The sequence below is a fragment of the Mastigoproctus giganteus genome, chromosome 4 (genome assembly GCF_048544385.1).
Source record: "Mastigoproctus giganteus isolate SK-2022 chromosome 4, ASM4854438v1, whole genome shotgun sequence".
Classification (NCBI taxonomy): domain Eukaryota; kingdom Metazoa; phylum Arthropoda; class Arachnida; order Uropygi; family Thelyphonidae; genus Mastigoproctus; species Mastigoproctus giganteus.
Window position 1 is genome coordinate 129,126,830 of NC_143578.1, and position 16,086 is coordinate 129,142,915.

The 16,086-nt window shown below is 37.1% G+C and overlaps 1 protein-coding gene across 3 annotated transcripts in view; it reads right to left on the reverse strand.

Annotated features, from left to right (window-relative positions):
- Window positions 1-16,086, reverse strand: part of LOC150087056 (uncharacterized) — a 599,010-nt gene that overhangs the window by 326,379 nt on the left and 256,545 nt on the right. For all 3 annotated transcript variants that reach the window (XM_090372920.1, XM_090372918.1, XM_090372919.1), the window contains one exon: window positions 12,524-13,453. In XM_090372920.1, the coding sequence (XP_090229046.1) occupies window positions 12,524-13,453 (930 nt within the window). The remainder of the gene's footprint in view (window positions 1-12,523; window positions 13,454-16,086) is intronic.

Genomic DNA, 16,086 nt, shown 5'->3' on the forward strand with positions numbered 1-16,086 from the left:
GCGGGTGGTTAATTGCTGGAACAAACTTTCATCTGTCGTTGTGGAAGTTGATAGGTTAAATAAATTTAAAGAGGAACTGGACAGGCATTTGGAGGGAATGGTGTGCTTTTTTTTTTTTTTTTTGGTTGATACTGCATAAGCCCATACACTTGCTTTCTTGCATCACATGCTACTACTACTACATTCACAAATGAGGAATACCTTAGGGGAGTGGATGCCAGAAGTTTATCTAACTCTCTAATAGAGAGCTAAATGATCTTGTAATAACTGAGAGAAAAGTGGGAGAGAAGTTGTCGAAGTTAAACATAAAAAAGGCACCTGGGGTGGATGGGATCTATCCAATTACATTAACTGACCTGAATCCAAAGCATCTTTGGATTCAGGGGAGGTCACTGTGTACTGGAGATGTACAAATGTATCTCCAATTAACAAAGGGGGGAAAAAGGGTGACATGAGTAATTGCCAACCTGTTAGCTTATCTTCTGCTGCAGGGAAAATAATGAAGTCCCTGCTTAAAGAAGTAATTCAGGACCATCTAGACAGGATGCAGTTATACTTCAGACACAGCATGGGTTTGTTAAGGGGAGTTCTTCTCTAACCAATATGACTGAGTAATATGATGTAGTGCCAAAGGAACTGGATGCAAAAAATAATTATGATATCATATACTTGGATTTTGGGAAGCTTTTGATTGTGTTCCACATAAAAGACTGCAGTACAAATTGGAGCAGTGTGGCATTAAGGAAAAGTTGCTGCTATGGATAGAGTGATGGTTTACAGAGTGGTTATCCAGAGGCACTGCTCTTCATAGACTAATGTTATTAGTTCAGTCCCACAGGATTCAGTGTTGGGCCCATTATTGTTTTCTGTATTTACTGATGATACTGATGAGGGTATATTGGGCTTAATGTCTTAAGTTTGTAGATGATACAAAAGTTGGCAGGGTGGTTAATGACAGTAATGAAGGTATGCTGCTCCAACAAGATCTAAAAATATTAGGCAGATTGGCTAAGAAATGGCAATTGAAGTTTAACATTGACAAATGCAAGGTACAGCATATGGGTAGCAGCAATTCCAACTGTGTGGTACTACACTTAAGGTAGTTCAAAACAAAAATGAAGTTCTCTATGCAGTGCAGATGGGCTGAAAGGGCAGCTCATGTAGTTTTGTTAATGATATACAGGAATTTTGTTAGCAGGGATAAGAAGATGATAATCATGTATAAGTTAATGGTCAAGCCACTTCCAGGGTACTGCATTCAGGTCTGGATGCCTCATTTTAGGAAGGATATAGAGGTCAGGAAGGGGAACAAATAAGGGCAATGAAACTGGTGAGAGGAACAAAAGGGTGTTCTTACCAAAAAAAAAAAATTTATCCAGAGGAATAATTTTTATCTCCTCATTAAAATGGAATTATCCAAATTAATGTCACACCTTCCTCTCTTCTGGTGGCATCTTCCAGATCCATATTAAGCCATTATAACTTGTGAGGGTGGGCCACTAGCCTAGTTTGTTAAGAGGGGAATATTGTAACAGTGGAGATCTTTTTGTAGATAAGCTTACTCTATTAGTTTGACAATTCATAGTATATTCAATTACCTGCTAGAAAAAGTGGGGTGGGGGGGACATGCTGTATGAAGTAATGAAATTTTTGGATATGGTGTACACACATGGTAAGAATATACCCAGATCCTTGACATAATGTGGCCTCTACAATGCCCATGCATACAAACTAGTCGGACTCCCTCCAGTCACTATCTGGCAGAGTAGTGGTGGCAAGATTATACACTAGCTGATCTGGATGTCTCCTAAAGAGTTACCAATAGGTTCGGTCCAGTGTACTAACTAGCGGCCGGCCTGCGAACACTGTTTTGGACCTGTACCCTCGAAATGTAAGGAAGATTGGATCACCATGATGTTCATCATAACCCCAAAAGTCTTCAGTCATACTGCATGGTGGAAGAGGTGCGTAAGGGAACTTACCTCTGGAGAATAAACATGGGTTCCACCACTTCAAGCCTCCAATAAGCAAAGTGGTGGTATTGCACTGGTTGATGAGAGTAATCTACCACCTAGTATTGCCTGGTAACACAGAGGGGCAACATTCCTCAATGTGGTTTGGGCATCACACCTCGATCCCTGCTTATGTTGGTTCACACCTGGGTGGTCACCCGCCATGTGCTTGTGCATGGAGGTTATATCCAGGATTACTAACAGTCCCACCATCGTGAAGGTGCAAGCAGAGGATTTGGCTGTCACAGACTGTCCACACTTTGCCAAAATTGGGTCCACTTGACTTGAACGTCACCCAAATATCAGTTCCATCAGCGTTTTAAACTCCCAGGTAGAAAGTACAGCTTGTCTGGCATATCTGAGAGAATGTCTGTGACAACCTGAAGGATATTTAGGCCTAAACCTTGAACAATATTTCTTAGTTGATATGAAAAGCATAGTAACTTCCAAGATTAATTCTTTGAATGCTTCCCATTTTGAATCTGCTGTTGGTAACATCATCAGTTGGTCCCACCGTATAGAATTTAAATACAGTCTCAGATCTCCGTAGTCACCTTTACGAAAGCAAAAACCCTTCCCTTTACCCCTCTTTGAGTAAATCCCAATTCAGCACATTGTGATCACTGCCACTTAGTGGGTCCTTTATCTGCAGATTCTTAATGCATGAAGAATCACTACTGATAATCAGATTGAGTATTACTCTCTCTAGTTGCCTCCCGAACATGCTGCTGTAGAAAACAATCATCCAATAAATCCACAAAAGCCTTGCTAGTGTGTGAGTGACCAACCCACAAATTCTAGCCAATATCTTGGAAATTAAAATCCCCCATTATAAGACTCTCTGATTTACTGGCTCACTCTATTTCCCTGTACAGTTTTTTGTTATATTCATAGAGTCATTAGGCCTACAACACACTCCTACTCTCAATTTTGATTTCCAAGTGCTTATGTTACACCAAACTGACTCGACACTGCACTGTCCAGGTATGTCGATTGGCTATACTTCCTTGGATTTTATCTGTTTATTAACTAATAGCATAACCCCTCCTCCCTTCCTATCCTTCCTGTACACATTTCACTCCCCAAATTCCATTTCTGCATTCCTTATATCTGTGTGACACCATGTCTCTGATATATGCCAACAATATCTGCCTTTGATGTTTTGATCAACGCCTCAAATTCATCAAGTTTATTTACCCAACTCTTAGCACTGGTGTACATGCAAGTATACATGCACCTGTTCCTATTCTTAGCTACCCTAACACAGCCCATGTGTTTAATTGTACTGCAATGACTCCCAGCAGTCTCTGAAATCCCCTGTATCTTGTTTTCCAGGCTGCTGTTCATTCCAATAGAATGACTTTATGACCTACTGCCTTGGCCTACTTCCCCATGGCACTACACATCAACTAATTGACTGTGAACACCACAGTCCCCTAGGCAAAGAGGTCAGGTGAACAATATAGAAACAAACCTAAACTACATGCTATCTGGCCTTTACAGAGTTTGTATTGCATCACAATGATACAATGTGGAGTTGGGGGAACCCCAGAGCCGCTTGACAGAATATGCTATACACTATTCTATGTTCACTTCTTGCTCAACTATCCAACTCACACTGAAAAACAAGGTAGTTTTGTATAACTAACTGGCTGGCTGAGCAGTAGAGAAATAACTTTAACATCTGAACACACTAGCCAACCATGATTATTCTACTAAATTTTTTCCAAAAGAAGCTTAAAATTTTCACAGTTTTCTTTTAAGCATGTTACAGGAATGGAATACAGGAAAGGAAGCATACTTATTTTCTTTATGAAGGACAACTCCTTTAAGGCTTTTCTTTGATGAGTAAATAAATAGCCTCCACTGTTTTGGCTGGTGCAGAAAATTCCAAATACATTTATAAATTCAGGAATGTTATTGCAATATACCACTGAGCCTTCTTTGGAAAAATGGGGAGCCAATTCTTTTCCACATTGTCTGTGCCACGAAAAGACTGTTCCTGGGACCAACAGATTCTTGGATTTCAGCCTAAAATGAACCTAGAAGCTGTGAAGATCCTTTTGGACAGATTTAAATATCTCACAAGATTGTTAAGCTCGTGTTGTGTAAACAGCTGTGCTCGGTAATTGCAAACTTCTTCATCACAATAGTTTATATTGTCCTCTAGATCAAAAATGTCAGACTAGGGATCGGATGATATATGTTCAAGAACAGCTGGAAGTGGTACAGCAGCTGAAGTCTGTGGGATGCTGGCTTTATAGCCAAAATAATGCTCTGCTAAGCCCTACTTGTTATGGTACAATGCTCTGCTAATGCCCTACTTCTTATGGAACAAAATAGCAGTCATATGATCCTGAGGTACCCTCCACACTATTGGAAGGGCAAATGTCTTTACGCAAAGGGTGAGGCTCAACTTTTATATTTGATTGTTTCATACAACCACAAGCTGGCACTGTAAAAAACACAGAACATGGAAATTGTGTTAGAAGCAGATATTTAGAATGACTGAACTAGTAAACAAGTGAATGCAGAAGAAACATTTCACAGTTTATATAGCTACCCGACTTGCAGGTCTTTACATGTCTAAACATAAAGGCAACTCGCCAACCTTTTATGTTTTTTTTTCGATACCTGTCACGAAAGTAGCATGCATATTGCATACATGAAATGTGTATTTAAGAAAACAATTTCCATTGTTTGTAAAAAAAATAAAGCTACATGTGATAGGTAAAAACAGTTTGAATTTTTAAAAATAGCACCAAAAACACACACAGAAACACCATGAATTTTGTAAAGTCGAAAATCTATACAAAGCGGCGTAATGTTTCGCGAATTCATTAGATAATGTCTATTTTTTACAAATTCGTTTAATGTCATTTCTCAGTATCATTCCATTCTACTATTTACTTTTTGTCCTAATCACTTACATGTTCACCACCTTACCTTAACCTTCATTGTCTTAAGTTTCACAACAATATTTTTGTTCTTCTGTACCAGTCTCAATCATTAGCTTTCTTTTTCTTAATGTCATCTAGGGGACTTTGGCCCTGCTCGCTTTGCTCACCCACCCCCTGCACACATTTTTCTATGTAAAATGTAGAGGTATACATAGTAAGTCAAATCTATCGAAGATACACCTATCGAAAGGAACTGGTCAATATCTAATCAGGAAATGACCTATATAATTATTTACCTGTGCATTTGTAGTGCGCAGCATTCTCAATTTTAATGCAAGATAAAAGCCCTCCAGAACAGTGTACACCCTACAACATGGTGGCAAGCAAAACGTTGGGAAAGCAGTGAATGACAAGTTGTGACTCCCATATTTCGACAAACAGACAGGAACAAAGCAGTGATTGGCAGATGTCACTGCTTTCCCTGCCCACTGTCCTCCTAGGTTGATATGCCTAGGGTGTTTTTCCCCATATTTACCGCTGTTTTTAAATCGAGAACTTGTTTTCCCATTTTAAAACAGTGGGATGGAGGTATAAACACCCTACCTAAGCTAAGCCCCCCTCCTTGACAACACAAAACAATCAGAAAAGGGAGGTGCCTTCACCTGTCAATTATCACAGTCTTCCTCTTTCATCGAAGTACCTGCCAGTGCATACTATACTGGACTTCAGCCAATATCACTATGTAATTATTTACCTGCGTTTACATAGGTCACTTAGGAAAAGAACTTTTGCTTCGGGTTCCATAATGCATAAGGAATATTGTTGCATCCGAAAGAGCAAAGCTAAAATATTTAACTGAAATATTTACAAATATACAATATTCATTAATATACAAAAAAACGCTACAATGGAACATCAAATGTTAGACAGTGAATCACATGCACGAGGTTGGTGAACATTATGGAGGCAGTTTTCAATAATTAATTGCATTTCTAGTGACGTAATTGCCTTGCCATCTTCTCCCATTGGCTTGAATAAATATCACTAGGAGGAAATCTTTTTAAATGTATGGATAGATCATCATCTTTCTTTGTCTTAATTTTTTAATAGAGTAGTAAGATCATTTAATGAGAATGAATTAGGACATTTTCTCACTCTTTATATACTAAACCTCCAAATCTCAGTTCAATTTCATAACTACTTAGGCTTTATACAACTTGTTACAACACATATGATACTGGGTACCACCACCCTTAACAATAAACCAGAATCAATGAGCCACTAGCTCTTTGCATCTGGTGTATTAAGTGCTGCTACTGCACATTAAGTTCAGCTAACTACTATATGCAATATTCTCAAATCAACGGGTTTTCAAACTGGGTTTCATGGAATCCTAGGATTCCATGAGATTTTTAATGCGAGATAAAAGCAATTCACCAATCTTTATGTTTTTTGTTGTTGTTTGCTTCTTAAAGATATATGGACAAACAATCTAGTGTTTTTTTTTTTTTTAAGATATAATGTAATGGTTAAAGAAAGCAGGTTTCAGAATGGACAAAATCCTGGGGTTCTTCCAATGGTCCATTAATTTTTAATCGCTGATTTTTTTAGTTTAATGTTTAAGTCTGTTGATGATTAATGAAAGTAATTAGTGCATGCTGTTTCCAACAAGCCATGGATAAATTAGGCAGATGGGCTGAAAATTGGCAACTGAAGTTTAAATGTGAGGTACTGCATTTGGATAGCAGTAATTCCAGAAAATAACATACCAGTTAAGCTGTATTAAACTCAAAGTAGTGGAGAATGAAAAAGATCTAGGAGTGATGGACCAGTTTGACATGAACTCTGAACATGCAGACATCCTGCTAGTTCAGGCTTATGGGGTTCTGTTCTATCAATGATATACAATTATTTATTTATTTTTTATTATTTTTTTTTTTCTAGCAGGGACAGAGAGGTGACTATTCCATTCTATAAAGCAATGGTTAGGATGCATCTTGAGTATTGCATACATGTCTACAAGTCTCATTTAAGGAAAGCTGTGGATCTACTGGAACAGGTTCAGAAAAGAAAAATATTATTCAACACCACTAAAGAATACTCTCACCAAGAAAGACTTGAATTTTGTAAATTGTACCACCTGGAAATTAGATATATCTGTGAAGAGATATGACTGACAACAAAACAATATCATCACTAATACTAACTTATGCCAAATTTTCTAATCATTTGCCAGATAACTGAACATTGCATTCTAATGAAAAGATTGGCTTTCTGGATGTCTCAGTGCCAGATAAACAGGCTTGTACTGTACCTCCTTTTGCATGTAATTAACAAAAAATTACAATAAAAAAAAAATAAGCATATGAGGGTGCCTGCTGATAAGCTAATTAAACTCAACAGACATGGCTGACTCTATTAAAAATATTTTAATCTCATAGTAATGCTTAATTTGATTATGAGAACAGACGGCACATGGTTCCTTTGTTCCATGGTTCACTGAAGTACTTACAGATGAATATCACATTTTTTCAGTGACAACAAATGGTAGCTTAACAGCACCAAATCTCATAGAACATTTTTTTGCCAAAGACATGAAATAAGTAATTGATTTTCACTGTGAAAGATAAGAATAACCATGCCAAGAAGATGACCAATTATTAATGTTTTGTTAGCCAAAGGATTAGCAATCTATAAACTGATTTCTGAAAATACTTGATTTTTTAGGTATAAAATAAAAATAATAATTCCAAAAAGATTATTTGAACATTTTTTTTCTTATTGTCTTTTTTTATTATTATTGCAAATTATTTTTTACCATCCTTTAAAAACTGGCAGGAAATTCAAATGTTATGGCATTTATGTGCACATTTTAAAAGATTAATATTATTTCTTAACTTTTAAGAAGACCAGGTGCAATTATTATATGATTAATCAAAACTGAATAGCAAAGTAAAACTGGTATATTTATATCATCAATGTATTAGCGCTGTAGGATGATTATTTAACTTCAAACTGGTGAGCTTTAGTTAAAAACATTTTTAGCATCTGAATTAACCTTTATTCAGAATGAAAACTTGATGCTACCATTAAAGTGAATTGTCAAACTAATACAGTAAGCTTATCTGTGAAAACCTCCCAAACACTTCTTAGTTCATTTCACAAATATACGTGGTCTCAATTCTAATCTCAACGACGTCCATTTCCACTTGCAGTCTGCCAAACCCCATGTACTTTTTCTGACAGAATAGCAGTTATCGATTGATTCAACTACTGCTCATCTCAGTTGCCCAAATTATTTGCTGTATCATTCCTTTCGCCTCAAAGGTGGTACTTGTGCATATGTCCGTTCCGATATTCCCTGTCAGAGACTTGGTAATTTGGAATCTCCTCTTTTCAATCTTCTCTGGCTTCAAATCTCTCTACCTCATTGTGTCAAATTCATCTGTTGTCTCTACTGTTCTCCCAACTTCACTAATCACTTGGAGCTCTTTGACTTCCTCTCTTTGCAACTTGATTTTCTACAGTCCAACTTTCCTAACAGTAAGGTAATTTTCCTTGGTGATTTTAATATTCACAACTCCAGCCGGCTTCCGTTTTCTAGTCACACCGACCCAGCTGGTCGAGATTCCGAGGCTTTTGCAATTACTAATGACCTTGCACAGATTGTTCATTTACCTACAAGGATACTGGACAATCCTAAACATATAGCCAACGCGTTTGATCTTTTTCTCACAAACAACCTTTCTAAGTACACGGTTGAAGTGAGTGGTCCTTTAGGCACCTCAGGTCATAACTTGGTGATTGTCTCTTCTCCAATGGAGACTATCTCAAGGCTATTCCCAATATTGTGTTGTTTGGCATTATAAGAATGCAAAATGGGATCACCTGCATGATTTCTTGTCTTCTTTTCCTTGGTCAGATTACTGTTTCAAAACTTTTGATGTCAATATTTGCTCAGATCATGTCAGTGAAATTATTCTTGTAGGAATGGAATCCTTTATTCCACACTCCACTTTAAAATCTCGACCTTTATCTAAACCTTGGTTTTCCAATAAATGTGCTAAGGCTGTTCAAGGAAAAAACGTTGCATATCGATTGGCTTGTTTCCAATTCTTCAGTTTCATTTTCTGCCTACACCAAAGCTCGCGACAATTGTAAAGCAGTTATTAATCAGTCCAAACTAGACTTTGAACAGGCCAAGAGTAGAAAACTTGCTTCTTGCCCTAATAGTAGCCGAGCATTCTGGTCTCTTGACAAAGCTATTGGCTGCAACTTTTGCCCATCTCTGCTCCCACCTCTGTCAAAACCAGATGGTTCTCTGTTGTCACTTCAGCCTGTTGTCACTCCAGCCAGGGATAAAGCTGACCTACTAGCATCACATTTTTCTTCCAACTCAAGTATTAATGAAAATGCTAAAACACCTCCCAACATTCCTAGCATGCTCCATCCAATGCCTCCTGTGGTCTTCCATCAAAAGGATGTTAGAAGGATTTTGACGAATCTTGATGCTAAGAAAGCTCCAGGTCCTGATGGTATTTCTCTACTTATTCTCAAAACCTGTGCAAAGGTGTGTTTCCTTCTGCTTGGAAATTTTCTAATATCCAGCCAGTTCCTAAAAAAGGTGACAAATCCCTCCCATCCATTTACTTCTACTGTTTCTAAAGTAATGGAGAAATCAATTAACCGCCAACTCTTAAACTACCTAGAAACCTTCCATCTGATCAACGATTTCCAGTATGGATTCCGTCAGTGTTGATCCACTGGTGATATTCTGGCTTATGTTACTCATTTATGAACAAAATCAATGGAAAAGTTTGGTGAAACCCAAGCAGTTGCTCTTGACATCTCAAAGGTATTCGATCGTGTTTGGCATAAAGGTCTTCTAAACAAGCTTCCATCTTATGGTTTACCAACTGTTTTTTGTAATTGGTTATCCAGTTTTCTCTCTGATTGCTCGCTGTTGTTGTTGTAGTTGTTGTTTGGTTTTTAGGAGCATTAGCAACTAAGGCCATATTGCTCCAGGATATGCGGTGGTCATTCCCTGACCTTTCCGCATCCTCCATATTTGGTTGGCGACGGGATCGAACTCCGGTCTAATCAAGAAGCATGTGCTATGCACTGCTGCTCCTTCCCACCTGGCTACGGAGGTGCCGATCGCTCACTGAGGGTGATGGTAGATGGCTCTCTGTCTTCTAACCTCCACTAATGCTGGTGTCCCCCAAGATTTAGTTCTTTCCATCACTCTTTTCCTCTTGTATATTAATGACCTTCTCCCAGTGACTGGTAATCCTATCCATAGTTTTGCCGATGATAGCACATTGCATTCCACTTTCCATTTTGAGAAACCTTGCCCTGCCCAATCAGCTTCAACTTCTCGAATATCTGCTACCAATTCCTTAAATTGCGATCTCCAGGTAATTCTCCAGTGGGGCAAAGACAACTTAGTTGATTTCAATCCTAAAACTCAGTCTTGTCTTATATCTCGCAAAAAGGATTCTTCTGCTCCTATGCTTATCTTTGGTGACACTCCGATTCCTAGTCAAATTGATATATCTCTTTTGGGGATTACCCTGACTTCTAATCTCTCTTGGCACAAGCACATTACAAATATTGCTTCCTCTGCATCTCGCAAAAAGGATTCTTCTGCTCCTATGCTTATCTTTGGTGACACTCCGATTCCTAGTCAAATTGATATATCTCTTTTGGGGATTACCCTGACTTCTAAATCTCTCTTGGCACAAGCACATTACAAATATTGCTTCCTCTGCATCTAAAAAACTTGGTTTTCTCTTTCGCTCTCGGTGTTACTTTTCTTCCAAACAGCTGTTCACTCTGTACAAATTGCAAATCTGCCCTACCATGGAATATTGTTCCCACATCTGGGACAGTGCCCCCAAAACCTCTCTCGGGCTTCGAGATTCCATTCAGAAGAGGGTAGGTAGGTTAATTAACTCTCTAACAGAGTCTCTCCACTTGTCTCATAGACGTACCATTTCTGCTGCATGCCTTTTCTTCAGATACTTCCATGGGCACTGTTCTTCTGAACTGGCTTCTATAATTCCCATTCGCACTTTAAAAACAGTCCGAACACATGCCGGCACTAGTCAACATCCATTTACTGTCCAACTTCAAATTCACATAACCAACTTTTCATCTTCCTTGTTTATTCGTTCAACTGCTGTTTTCTGGAACAACCTTCCTTCATATGTATTTCCTGAAAATTAGTCTACAGACGTTCAAGTCTAATGTCAACAGATATCTTCTTTCGTGTTCTCAACCTCAAACCCAAGCACGGTACTAAGTACTATAGGTTCTGATACCGTTTTGGATTTTCATAAAAAAAAAAAAAAAAAAAAAGATTATTAACCGCAATCATATTTTACTCATTGTGAAGAATTTACTAGTAACTGTTTACTTTTGAATTTAGACAAAACAAGAGGTATTTATTTGTTATAATTAAAACAAGGAATAACAAGTAAATAAATTTTATTCGCAAAAAATTATATATATAATTTTTTGTTCTTTTATCTCATTTCTGATGCAAATTAATTTTAACACAGTTAAAAAAAAAAACATTAAAGGTAATGATTTAATCAGTTCTTCAAATAGGCCTCTGTGGTTGGGTATATTCATACTATGATTTTTAGCGTTTCTCACGAACCATTGAAGTAAAAACGAAAACCAAAATCTTAAAAAGCTTTATATTTAAATTTACAATAAATTTACAGCAGATCAAACAAAATAAATGTGATTATACAAATAAAATGTTACTGATAATAAAATACTGAATTAAGATAGAATAAAACAAATGTAGTTTACAGTGAATGTGTACAAATAAAATGATAATAAAATACTGAATTAAAATGCAATAAAATATACTAGATTAAAAGTGCTAAAATAACTGAAGCTTTCAAAGGCTTCTGCCTTCTTCCTCAACTTGACTGTTGAGGAAGAAGGCAGAAGCCTTTGAAACTTGACTCAACTTGACTGTTGAGGAAGAAGGCAGAAGCCAATAAAATATACTAGATTAAAAGTGCTAAAATAACTGAAGCTTTCAAAGGCTTCTGCCTTCTTCCTCAACTTGACTGTTGAGGAAGAAGGCAGAAGCCTTTGAAACTTGACTCAACTTGACTGTTGAGGAAGAAGGCAGAAGCCTTTGAAATCTTCAGTTATTTTAGCGCTTTTAATCTAGTATATTTTATTGCATTTTAATTCAGTATTTTATTATCATTTTATTTGTACATTCACTGTAAACTACATTTGTTTTATTCTATCTTAATTCAGTATTTTATTATCAGTAACATTTTATTTGTATAATCACATTTATTTTGTTTGATCTACTATAAATTTAAATATAAAACTTTTTAAGATTTTGGTTTTCATTTTTACTTCAATGGTTGGTGAGAAACGTTAAAAATCATAGTATGTAATGATTTAAGTTTTTATAAGTTATATTTCTATTCTTAAGAGCAAATTAACACTGGAATTATAAAGTAAATTGTGGCATGGTTTTATCAGGGAAGATCATGTCTCATAAATAACCAAATTACTAATAAACCAGGTATCTGAAAATATCACATATAAGGTTCTGCATCATGAAATACGCACCTGTTGATTTGGCACATTCAGTTGCACTGCTTTTAATTTATGGCCCGATGAGATACTACCACAATTACTGTCTTGGACTCCAATAAATGGAGTTTCTGCTTGGCTGACTTTAACTGTTCCACTGATAACTGGTTGTCCAGTAATGTTTCCAGAAGCACCTGATGTAATATTTCCTGATAATGATGTTGACACGACTTGTGATAAATGCTGTCCGGTAGCATTTGTTTGTTGTCCCGATGCAAGTTTCACAGGCTGGAAACCAACTATCACATGATTCACTTTATTCTGCAGTTTTGATGATGCTGATGTTGACAATGATGATGAAGACAAAGATAATGCAGCTGTGGTGGCACTGATTACTTTTGCACATCTGTTTGTAGGAACAGATACTGAATCCTGGACAACAGGCTGTGTATGCAAATTTGATACAGCAATGAGGGACTGTGCTGGTTGTGTGGAAGTAACAGGAAGAGAACTTGCATTGATACTTTGAACAGTCATTGGTAATAATGTAGTTGTGGCTGTGGTTATAGTTGTAGTACTAACTGATGAAGTAACACAATTTCCCAAACCGGTGGGTAAAGCAATAGAAGTTACCACATCAGGCACACTAACAACAGGCGCTGTGTTTAATCTAGCCAAGAGAGCAGAGTGTCCTTGGCTAAGAATAGATGAGGTGGAGGGAGAAGAAGAGGAAGATGAGGGAACAGACGTAACAATTGGAACAGAAAGAACTGGCATCATACTGCTGGACACATTTGTATCAAAGGAGTTTACAGCACCAGAAGATGAAACAAGGTGGGTGTTCATCTGGTCCTGGGATAAAGTAGTTGTAGTTGTAGTATGAGGATGCAAAATAACACTTCCATCCTGAGCCAAGGCAAACTTTAACTGAGGCACTGACAAACTTGTGTGTACAGGCTGAGTTACCTAGAAAGGGGAATAAAACAAAAAAAATAATAATAAATAAATAAATAATAAAGAAATCAACATACAAAAATAACTTTTATTGCTTTATTAAAATATTTTATAATTAACAAAAGCAAATTATATTTATCTTCCCTAATTTTTTTTAATCAAAATTTCAGCAATTTTCTGCTCTTTAACTACCCCACTCACTCACCCACACACACACAGCTGAAACTCCTGATAGTACTGTGTTTACTTTGATTTTGCAATTGAAAATTTCCAGAATTCGCTGTTAGTTACTACACAAACAGCAAAAAATGCCAGATCGAGTATGGAATGCTACTAAGCCCTTTTAGTTTATTCCCAATGTAAACAAGTTCTCTAAGACTTGCTTCTGAAAGGAACTACTTCATCTACTAGATTTTCCCAGTGTGTATAAGCTAGAGTATGTGCGAGTGAGTGGTAAGCCATAGCTGATTTGCTCAGTTAAGGTGGCTGCAATATCCCGTGTGTTTACATCAGGTATTGAAAATAAATAGATTACTTCTTTGCACACAACGGGTGGGGGGGGGGAGATGTGTGGCTCCTCACAATGAATTGTTTTTGAAAACAAAATTATTATATATTCTTTCTTCAGTACATATTGTCTCATAACAAATTTCAAGGAAATTCATCTAATGGCAGCTGCATTATAAATTGCAGAAACCGGTGTCAAATAGGGAACACTACTTCATGCACTTGAAAAAAATTTGTGTTACACACAGAATTATTTTTTGAAAACAATATTGCTAAAGCACCTTTCCTAGAAGTGGCTGAGTAATCAAGTATGAGAGTGCAGTAGCATACCTGTACGACTGGATTGTGTATGGTTCGACTGGAAGCTAGAATGAGTGACAGTACAGTTAATGATTGTATTCGTTGTCAAATGATTAATTCTAAACTCCTCTGTCATGGTTTCCTGGCAGGGTATAAACAGAAAACTTTTTTATATTTAGTCTTGTAACAAAATTTCGAGAAAAGGTCTATTGACACCACCTTATAAACTTCTGAAAGGCTGGCATCTAGCTTGAAACTTTCACATCCATTGTTACCTTATGCACAAAAGAAAAAAAGGGGAAAATTATATTGTCACAAGACCTTACTTTGATACATATTCATCATGAGATATGTATAACTGGAAGTTATCTCATAAACTTCCAAAAAAATCAAAAATGAACTGGAATAAATGTTATTTAAAAAAAATAATAATAACTACTGTGATTAACAAAAAATTATAGTTTTTAAAAATAGTATATTATCATCATCATTATCCATACGGTGCAAGGAAGCCTGAGGCTTCCTGCACCAGATAAAAAAAAAAAAAAAAAAATTGAGTTACCCTGAGAGAGAGAGAGAGAGAGAAGGAAATCACCAAGGAAGAGAATAATGATCATATCCAGCTCAGAACCCTGGCTGTGACAAGCCCACACTCACCAGATGTGAGAAACTACTAAAGAGGGGAAAATAATTTAAGTGATTTTCATAAATGCTGGAACACTAATGAGCTTTTAAAGCTGCATGCATGCAACAGGTCATGCAGTGAATGCACTTCACACCAGTGAATGTACAAGGGTAACAATTCATCGCCTCAATGCTTGCAGAGATCAATAGCTAATATGAACAATGATCAATCAAACTATATTAGCATTAGATGAGGCATATGATGCAAGAAAGCAAGCATATAGAGAATCAGCCAAAAAAAAAAAAAAAAAACACAATCCCATTTCACCCATCCGATCACTCCAAATGTTCGTCTAGTTCATCCTTCAATTTATTTAAGCTATCAACTTCCACAACAACAGATGGAAGTCTGTTCCAGCAATCAACTACTCACTGGCTAAAGGCAAACTTCCACACATCTATTCTACAACTGTCTTTCCTCAATTTGAATCTATGCCCCCTCAGGTTCTTAATCTCAGCAAGTGGAAGTATCCCATCAGCAATGAACCTGCTCAAACCATTCAAGGCCTTGTACACCTCGAACAGATCACCTCGCAAGTGCCTAGTCTCCAGATGCTGCAACTTACAGAATTTAAGCTTCTCCCGGTAGGAGTATCCCTTTGTTCCTCTCACCAATCTTGTTTGTCCTTCTCTGTACTGGTTCTAGCAACTCTACATCCTTCCTAAAATGAGGCCTCCAGACGTATATGCAGTACTCAAGGTGTGGCCTGACCACTGCCTTATACAAAGGTATAATCACCTCCTTGTCTCTGCTAGCAAAATCCCTATATATCATTGACAAAACTCCATGACCTGCTCTGGCAGCCCATCTGCATTGCTCAGAGAACTTTATATCCGACTGCACAATTACCCCCAGGTCATTTTCATTCTCCACCTCCCTGAGTGTAGTACCAGGCAGTTGGTACATTTCTCTTGGGTTACTGCTACCCATATACAGTACTTTGCATTTGTCAATATTAAACTTCAGTTGGCACTTCTCAGCCCACCTACCTAACTTTTCTTGATCCTGTTGCAGTAGCATACTGTCTTTACTATCAATATGTGAAGGATGGCCAAATTTCCAAGCAAGGAAAGCAACAATTGAAAGAAAAGAAAAGGTTATAATTCTGATCAAGTACAGAATTGCAGAAAAGTATATCTGTTAGATGGCAACA